This window comes from Suillus fuscotomentosus (genome assembly GCF_016647785.1).
Source record: "Suillus fuscotomentosus strain FC203 chromosome Unknown F5891scaffold_31, whole genome shotgun sequence".
Lineage (NCBI taxonomy): Eukaryota > Fungi > Basidiomycota > Agaricomycetes > Boletales > Suillaceae > Suillus > Suillus fuscotomentosus.
Window position 1 is genome coordinate 316,347 of NW_024539543.1, and position 9,776 is coordinate 326,122.

The 9,776-nt window shown below is 47.2% G+C and overlaps 2 protein-coding genes across 2 annotated transcripts; both read left to right on the forward strand.

Annotated features, from left to right (window-relative positions):
* Positions 1-1,979: 1,979 nt before the first annotated feature.
* F5891DRAFT_392297 (P-loop containing nucleoside triphosphate hydrolase protein) lies at positions 1,980-5,562 on the forward strand. Its single transcript, XM_041371668.1, has 13 exons — positions 1,980-2,314; positions 2,410-2,458; positions 2,531-2,785; positions 2,858-3,102; positions 3,163-3,298; positions 3,359-3,784; positions 3,841-4,373; positions 4,432-4,521; positions 4,567-4,722; positions 4,777-4,923; positions 4,972-5,058; positions 5,112-5,235; positions 5,291-5,562. Exons 1-12 carry the CDS (start codon positions 2,123-2,125, stop codon positions 5,223-5,225), a joined length of 2,430 nt encoding a protein of 809 aa, XP_041225254.1. The 5' UTR covers positions 1,980-2,122; the 3' UTR covers positions 5,226-5,235; positions 5,291-5,562.
* A 2,259-nt stretch (positions 5,563-7,821) lies between these two features.
* F5891DRAFT_1278744 (uncharacterized protein) lies at positions 7,822-9,481 on the forward strand (the record flags this gene model as incomplete). The annotated part of the gene is made up of 13 exons (XM_041370331.1): positions 7,822-7,875; positions 7,934-7,943; positions 7,990-8,009; positions 8,060-8,092; positions 8,156-8,252; positions 8,309-8,337; positions 8,394-8,424; positions 8,488-8,520; positions 8,575-8,651; positions 8,706-8,919; positions 8,980-9,197; positions 9,255-9,283; positions 9,340-9,481. The coding sequence occupies 13 exons, from the start codon at positions 7,822-7,824 to the stop codon at positions 9,479-9,481; spliced, it is 987 nt and encodes a 328-aa protein (XP_041225255.1).
* Positions 9,482-9,776: the final 295 nt, after the last annotated feature.

A 9,776-nucleotide genomic window follows, 5' to 3' on the forward strand; every position in this document is an offset into this window, starting at 1 on the left:
TGGGCGGCAGAATGAAAGATGTGACTCTTGGCAAGTCCTACCCTTACGCCACAATATGCTGCAGGTGAGCACTGATCACGTTGTTTTGTGTGACAAGAGCATAGGCGGACCGCTCGAAAGACCACCTACTACCCAAATTTCATCATCGGAGTGACTGCAAGGTGCTTGCACGAACAGAATCAAATCTCTTGCGTGATCGATCATCTTATTGTCTTATTATTAGGTGCCCGGCTTATCCCTAACGTCATCGACGGCCCATCACTTCCTTGATCCCTAAGTCGCATAAATAGAATTATAGAACTTCCTGAGGGCTAAGCACCGGGCGACGAAGACGTTCATGAATGCGGTACATACTTCCTTCTCCACAGACAATTGTGGATTGGACGGGCACGATGTGATGTGGGCTGACGCTATCAATCAACAGAATTCCAAGCAATTAGTCTACCAGTGTTTCGAAGTAGCTTAGTGCACACGAGGGAACGCATAGATGCTACTTAATCCCGGATATCGCCAGACCGATCATGTTTGAGGTTATTGTAGTCTGGGATGTGGAATATGATGCTAAATGACCCACGACTCGGCCCAAGTCTTAATTCAGTAGTGCCAGTCGTACCTTTAGATTTAATCTATACACGTATGTGTCCACCGTACGTCATAGATCTGGCGAAATATGGGATTGTTGGTAGAGATGAAAGCTTGATTTTAAGTTGTCAACGTCGAGGTCTCATTAGACAGTGTACTCACACGCAGGTGCAGACACTGATTCTAATACCAGTAGGAATAACGGAATTCGTTATTGCTTTCCGAGGCCACCGGGAACAAATGTCATTCCAGGTACCTGCTGAGTGATTCAGCTGAGAGAATAAGGACAGATTGAATGTACATTCTGCGATAGTACCTTCATTTTCAGTCAGCAGGAATGTTATTGCTGCCATAGTGCAGGTGAAGATATGGAGCAGGACTGCCGCAGGTCATATCACGACGCATGTAATACATCTCTGTTGATTGATTTTTCCGTATTCTCTTGTTCATGCCTCGTGGTAGCGCACATATACAAGGGCCTGCTTCTCGAGGGTCTTGTATCTTGCTGACGGGTGCTGTGCTGTTGTCGTAAACCATCGATCTTTGCTTATCTTCGGAGATGCGTTACGAAATTTTTGCGCGTCGAAGAGCTGAAAAATACCGTGTGCTGATCCTCGAGTGAGTGAGTCAGAGTGACGAGTAATCGAAGAAAGGCTATATGATGGATTCGAGCATCGTGTCTCGGTATGATTTTGCCGTTCGATACCATCTCGGGTAGCTCCACAAAAAGGACAACACCTCGTTTTTCTTGAGAAGTGTTATAATGAAAATGGGAAGTGTTGTCCCAACATCTCGATCCCGCACTTTGGGCTATGCTATGTCAGACTGCCCGATCGAGACATGGTGGTGCAGAACACAGATACCTGAATGGAATAGCAAAACCGACTGTTAGGTGTATCACATTAAATTACATTAATTGCACTCACCGTAGTGTACGTAGGTCGCTCAAAAGATCGCTCACTGATGAGTTATCTGAAACAGCCTGGCTGATTTTCTCAAGTGTGCAATTGGGGAGAAGGAACGGAGTTTCTAAGCGGATATTAACCTATATTAACTGATATTAAAACCACGTCGACAACCTACATGCATCGGAGTTGAAGATTATTATTATGATCCAGGTGCTTGTGAAAATAACATATCCTAGGAAGGTCTTTGAGGGTAGAATCATGATGTTTGTGGATGTCAAGTGGATCATACCCGCGTTGCACAGTGGTCTGAATACTAAATCTTATTATAGGGTTCACAGTAAATCACCGGCACCTTGCTTGCAAGGTCATACAGCATGCGACGAGATGTGACAGGATATGTGAACAATAATAGATGGCATTGACAGTGGCGGTAATAGTCGTCGCACCATCGAGCCTTGCAGCTGTCATAAATTGTTTACTTGTTGTTTTGTTTTGTTTTGACCTGATAAAATTGGCTTGCTCGCAGAAACGGTTTAGGCGGTGAGTGCAGGCATCTCTCATTCCACTCGCCTGTAGTCTTGGAGCGAATCATCACAGAGTTCAAAACTCCATAACGTCGCGATTCCTGGTTCATGCGTCAAAATACGTCTGCATCCATGTCGATGCCTAAGTTGACAGTTCGGTGCAGTGCGCCTGCTGCCATTGGAATGGGGGTACGCGCGATCCGGCGCGTTGTGGTGCACGCAAGTGTTTTGAAAGCTTCACAATTGTGCTCTGGTGATGTGGTCGCCTTATCAGGTGCAGATGACAAAATCACCAAGAAGGTGAGAATCACATCTATCCTGCATGCTAGCGTCTCCATTACAGCTCATCCGGTCATTCTATCTCATCGTGAATTACTTCAAATCATCTCTGGCAGGATTTTGCAATCGGGACATTGTGGCCGTCTCTAGATATCCCGCAAGATGGTATGTACAGCATCAGATGACACGAGATCTTTGGCTAAGTTCGACTTTGCGGTTACATAACATTACTTCCAGTCATTCTGATATCGTCCTCGCTTTTTCTTACGGCACGCCTAAAGGAAGGTGCAGCGGTACAAGTATTTGACGTGTCCGATCAAGGCGCTGGAAGACCCCCTCTCGGCTTACCAACTATACGAGATGTTCAAGAAGCTGGCACCATCTCTTTGAGAGAAATTTCCATAAGAACACGGACAATACAAAATATGGCCGATTCACAGGGCAAAGGAAAGCGTAGAGATTGGCTCACTCTACTACTGCGAGAATACCTTAGTACGTCAGTTTTAGGTGGCGTAGAATGTCACTAACAGCGCCGTTCCATTAATGCGTGGAATTTCTTTATAGTCAGTCTCAAATATATTCTTTCTACTCAGATTATCGAAGTCCCATATCAGGGCGAAATTCGAACATTCTCCATTGATTCTGTGTCAGCCCATCACTCGGCATCAGTTGGTTCCGTGAATACCATAACACGCGACCTGAACTCGTTTGCAATTCAGGTCAAGCCATCACTTTGGACGGCAGGGTGGGATACTATTGTTTCCGTACTAGAAGATGTGGCCGACCATGACGTCAGCCTCACGCAAAAGGTACACGTTCTAACATCTTCTGGGAAACATCTGTGATAATAATCACGGATGGCTACTTAGTCTGACATCGAAACATTGCCTCACACATCAATTTCTGATGCATACACGGCTGTCGGAGGACTTGACAAGACAATCACGCAGATACGGGATCTTCTCGAAATACCGCTCAATAGACCAGAGCTCTTTGGGTATTTCGGTGCGCATGGGCAAACATCCCCGTAGAGAAGTTTTGATGACCATACCCTTTTTCAATCAGGTCTCAAACCGCCCCGGGGAATCTTATTACATGGTCCGCCTGGTACAGGCAAAACACACCTTGCACGTGCTATTGCATCATCCACTAACTCATCGGTGCTTGTCATCAACGGACCTGAGCTTTCTTCAGCCTATCACGGAGAAACAGAATCAAAACTCCGGGATGTATTCAAGGAAGCCCGAGCTAAGAGCCCATGTATCGTCATTTTGGACGAGGTTGATGCTCTTGTTCCGAGAAGGGAAGAGGGCGCAGGTGGCGAGGTTGAAAAACGAGTTGTGGCGACACTTTTGACGATTCTGGATGGTATTGACAATGCGAGCACGACATTTGATGATAGGGTCGTTGTTATCGGGACAACCAATCGGCCGAATGCCATCGATCCGGCGCTACGAAGACCCGGGAGATTCGATCGAGAATTTGAGATAGGTCAGCACCAGTGCCGACAGTACCACCGAACTTTAACTAACGGCTATTACTTTCAGGTATACCGGACGCAGACGCTCGCCACTCCATTCTGAACGTTCTTCTCTCCAAAACCCCCCATTGTATAACAGACGCAGAACTCCATTCTATCGCGCGCCGCGCTCATGGATATGTTGGTGCGGACCTCAGTGCTGTAGTTCGAGAGGCTGGAACCCTTGCCATCAAACGATGGATGACATACACTCCACCGGCATTCAATGCTGACCCAGCAACTACATTAATGACCCTGAAATTGACGCCATTGGACCTTTCAGAAGCGCTTCCTACTGTGCGGCCGTCCGCAATGCGCTCCCTATTCATCGAGACACCGCCCATTCTGTTTGAAGATATAGGTGGGCAAGCCGACATCATACAAAAACTTCGGGAAGCAGTCGAGTGGCCATTATTACACCCAGAGGCTTTCCACAGGCTGGGCGTCCGACCACCAAAGGGCCTGCTATTGTACGGACCTCCAGGGTGTAGTAAAACCATTCTGGCTCGAGCTTGTGCAACAGAAAGTGGTGTTAATTTTGTTGCTGTGAAAGGTCCCGAGGTGCAGATTTTGATTCCGCGTTCAGGCAACATACTCACGATATACTGTTGTCAATTAGCTTCTAAACAAATATGTTGGAGAGTCGGAAAGAGCCGTGCGAGATATATTCAGTAAAGCCAGAGCTGCGTCACCGTCAATCATCTTTTTCGTAAGCGCTGTCCTATTATGAAGGAGTCGTTGCTGACAAATACAGGATGAAATTGATGCCCTTGGAACGTCGCGCTCCTCAGGTTCGGATACCGGAACTGCACATGAAGGGGTTCTGACCAGCCTCTTGAACGAAATGGACGGTGTTCAGGAGCTTGTGGGGGTGACTATTATTGCAGCCACGAATCGCCCCGACGTCATTGCAAGTCTATCTGCTTTGATCATCATTGTTGTATTTCTGACCATGGATTGCCAGGACTCGGCTCTGATGCGTCCCGGAAGACTGGATCGTATCCTGTACGTTGGACCTCCCGATCACGCCGGACGTGAAGAGATCTTGAAGATAAGGACAAGAACGATGAGCGTTGAATCTGACTTAGATCTTCGTGCAATAGCAGCCATGGTGAGTACGGTTCGGTTGCATCTGAGCAGAGTATAACGTTACATCCAGACCGACGGCTGCAGTGGCGCAGAAATCAGCTCACTGTGCCAGGAGGCTGCTCTGCTGACTATGCAGAAAGATATCAATGCCCCATTTGTAAGCTCTTCCAAGTCCCTAGTTTGGCGAACTTTCCTCTTAGCTGTCTGCAGATCCCCCAAAGCGCCTTTGTCGCAGCCGCAGGTGCCATACAAAGGCAAATTACGCCAGATGTGATCAAAAAATATCAGCAATGGAGAAATCAAACTGGATTAAGGAGTGTTTGAATCAATTGCAGTATGTTCCTGACCCTTGGTCATTCATTTTGTGTACTTACGCCTCACGTTTGCAGGGTAATGGACTACTTCTCGTAATCAAGTATAGCCTGAGCATTTGTGGTAAATTTTAGATCGAAACGACCCAGAATCTGGATTGGGCACATGAGAGCAGGGTCATCAAGTGTGTCTGGCTTTATTGCCCTTATCAACGTCCTGGGCCGGGCGCCGGTGTCCCGGTTTCCGCGCCTACCTCCTATTCGCGCTGATAAGCTCTTACTCTTCTGATACCTAATCCCAATCACATCAAAGATCTGACTCGCGTCGCTAACGGTACACCAAGCCCGCTCTCTCTACCAACGATAAATCTTTTCAAGCTTATCTTTCATATCCGAATCAAAGACATCCCTGGTGTTCCGATTGACTCTTACGTTTTCCATATCTATCGATAAGGAGCTCGGCGGTCATTGGGTCTTGTGAACCAATCGAACCACGTACTGCGTCCAGCGGAGTCTCAGCTAATCTCAGTCGTCATGCCGGTAATCTTAATCATTGTGTAAGTCAAGCTTGCGAATGAATCAGCCACGCGCAGATCTCTCTTACGGAAATGAAGAAAAATCTTGCCCATCTGAGGTGCAAGCCGACGCATATCACCCACGGCCAGCTTCTTGGATCATACCTACATGATATGTCCGAGGCTCGAGCATCCGATGCGAAGTGCGGAGGCACCTAATCTCGATTATGTGGTCAGGCGATGCAGACGTGAATGGGCTCCCTGGTTGACATTGCGTATTAAACACATTCTCCCAGGTAAAGATAATTTTAAGCTTCATGCGATTGGCAGCCAATCAGCAACGTGCCGTCGAACTGCGGGTGTTGGGCCCCTATCAGACTAATACCTCCTTCAGCGTGTCGGGTCGGGAGACCGTCGCTTCAACCTGGACATGATAAGGTGATGGAACAGGGCATATCGCAGATACATCGAAAATGCCTGTCAAGTTGATAAACTCGAAGAAGAATACGCCAGCGCGACAGTAACAGAACACACCCATATGGGAAATCTGTCTCATCGCATACAGAAGAGCACTGTCGTCGGCCTACCTAGGGGGACCATCATCTTACTCACCTTGCTCTATCAGATTCGATACATTCGGAGCATAAGAAGTTCTCAGCACAAACGCAAGGCCACTCATCTGTAAAGACCCAACCTCACTTCTCAATATACTTATACCGGTGATCGGCTGTTCAGATGGCCCAATGCCTGAGAACCTGCTGCCGTCCTGTATGATCAGAAGTTTTGTGCGTTGTCAAGACTGCTTGCACGTGTGGAGAAGGAATTGAAATTCGTTCAATCGTTGACCAACGAGATGCAACTCACTATTCAATTCAATGCAGTGCTTCTCATAGACGTTCAACGTTCATGCACTGCCAGAGACACTCATCACACCATCACACAACTGCACCACCGGTCATCAACTGCAACCCCCGTGGCGGTCGTGGTGATCCAGGGAACGGAGGTACACAGGAAACAGACTGGGAGACATCAGTATGATCTGTACAGCATTGCAGAGATGATCAAAATATACAAGAATAAGTACTACTAGTAGCATAATACCGTGAGCAAGTAAAAATATCGACATCAGCGTATAGGGCGGACCGTCGGCCGTTCTAACTCGATAACAAACAAGCGCACACAGCCTTAAAGATCTACTCGTCGACAAGTCACCAGAACTTCTTCAACGAGTCGCAACGGAAGAACAGTCTTACTACACAGCCTCCGACCCGAGGACCCAGGTGCTTGTTTGCAGTTTGTTCCAGTGCTTAAAGTGGCTTTACCAAATGGAGCGCTGCTCAAGGGTTCGATGATGGGGAGGACGTATGGATCGAAGCTTGTGCATAAGGCACGATTCTGTCAAGGGAATGGCAAGAACAGGGCATCACGCTTTCATCATGTTTCAATCCCAACATCGACCACTTCCCCGCAGGGCCTGGGGTTTTCTTCGTGGGAACGGCTTGGTCTCTTTGTCCTTCCCTATTGGCGCGAAAGTCTGCGTCAACTTCAGGAGCACCTATACGCTCCCCTTCAGCATCTCTGAATCTAGATTCCTGAGATTGGCCTCCCTTGCACGGACCTCGTTCGCGAAACCACAGGCGTCGAAACCTATAGTCATGATGTGTGTGTGCACATTCAAGTGAAGATGGAGTTTTGTCATGTGGCTGTGGTTGATACTAACAACCTGATACCAACACTTCGCCTGTTTTTAGATAGTTTCATCCATGAATACAAAAAGGATGGTCACAAACACGGGGTCCTCAGCTTGACATGAGGCGTTTGAAACAGTTGTTTAGAACAAGAACGTCGTTCTAAAAGCTGTGCGAAGTCTTCTGGCACTGGTCATCCAATGCATCTTTTATCAAGTTACTCCCCGGCCGGTACATCCAGTGAACGGTAAAACGCTTCATCACGACCACAGCAAGTCAACTAAGTTTGAACTCACTGATTATAATGATATCCCCGCGTTAGCGTTAGCACCTTGATGGGTTCACAGCCCATTCACAAGAGCTAAGAGGGCGCATGATGTGCGTGGAACACATTTTTGACCTCTAGATGGTGTACTCAACTGACGATATCGCAGAAGCGTTGAGCTTGCAGTCCGTTAAGGTGTGTCTCCTTTGTCGATATGAGGGCGATTCACAATTGACAAATCATGTATTATCAGTACATGCATGGTGCGTACTGTGCGAACTCCGCATTCTTTGTCCTAACACAGTTCAGCATCGATGGCTACATTCTGGGTAGGCTTATTCTGATCTGTCCACATCCGCTGACAAACTCGCTTATTCAGACCTATGACTATGCATGTTCACTTCATGAAGAGGTAATACACCTGCTCCATGATGCACTTCGGTTTTGATATCGACAATATCATTGCTGTGCACAGTGGACATTTTTGCTTCGATCACGCTGGACCAAGATGAAATACCTCTATATCATCACACGATACCTCCCCTTTATATTTCTGGCCATGGGTCTATCCAGTGCGTCCCGCTCCAGGACACATCGTCCTGATGGTGAATTGACACGTGTTTTTTAGTTTACTTTACCCCAAATGAGAACCTAGGTGTATGTGATGTGGTGGAAGGTTAAAGAACAAACGACTTACTGCATGAATTCGCCAGAAATGCCGGGTGTTGGAAAATACTCAATCAGGTACGTGCGTAATGCATTCATGTATGCACGTCCTTTCTGAAGGCTACTACTTTCCTCTCACAGGTCTTGGAGTAGTACTAGTCATTGTCTCCGAAAGTATCTCTCATCCCCCCCCCCGTATTATGCGTGTTTCTGATCTGATTCATCCAGTTTTTTTTATCCTTAGAACATATGTGCTCTGGAACAAACATAAAATTTTGCTCGTAGCCATCTTGTTCACCTTTTTCGTGAGTCCCCAATTGACTCACAATACCTAAGCTAGTGGTAAATTCATCAGCCAGACTTTTCTCGTAGCATCCTTCTGCATTGTCTTCGCCACTGGCGTCTCCGCAACATGTACTCGCTCTCACCCTCTGGCGTTCCACGACCACTTAAACATTTTGTTCTCTTTCACAGATACGACTAGCGCGATCCCGGGAATCACAGGGTGCTACGAGAATTCGACAAGTTTCCAGTGCTTCATAGCATTTCTTCTCCTTTCTGTGTTCGAACTAGGTGGGTAGTAACCAGGAGCATGTACATCCACAAACACGTGCTGACAGGTGTTCTCCCCAGGACTCATAGTGCTCACACTCATACGCGCCATGCAGAACTGGCGGATAAACTCAGGTGGTCTGTACGTTGTCCTGGTGAACCATAACATATCCTATTACGCATGCGGTCTTCGTGAGTTTACAATCGTTCGAGCCGTTTTCCCGTACTCAGCCGTTATCATTCTCTTTTCTGAAGTGTTCTCGGTTACGAACATCATCATCACATCGCTGTTCCTCCAGGTGCGATAATCTATTAAATGCTTGTTATGATCGAGCCGTTGATGTTCTGCGTCCCAGTACTACTCCTACCAAACCATTTTGTATGGGTATGTACCTTTACATCCTACTATTAGCAATACCCGCAATGTACACCCACATATAGCGTCCAGTGCATCATGCTTGCAATTCTTGCCACGCGCATGCACCTCCATCTCTGGCAGGTGAATCGACATCCATACAGCTCCACTAGCACCCTCGTGCATGTTCCAATGTCCGACATTTCCTTTGCAAATCCCGCGGCGTGATTGTCTCATCGCGACAGTGGCTTATTCGGTGTCGTTCGTGGAGCGAGGTTTGGATCGTACAAGATGACTGGTGGGAGTGGATCTGGTAGAGTTGGTTACGTGCTTAACTTATAGGATGAATCTGTCGCAGGGTGGTAGGAGCATTTGGATGTCCTTGGTCTATTTGAGACCTGTGTTTTTCAGTATAAGCGGTGGCGGCGGAGGGATCCAGACTTTGCAATTAAGTGTACTGGACCCAAAATCAAAGGATGATCTAATTCTGCCTGCTACACATAATCATGTATATTTGTATTAC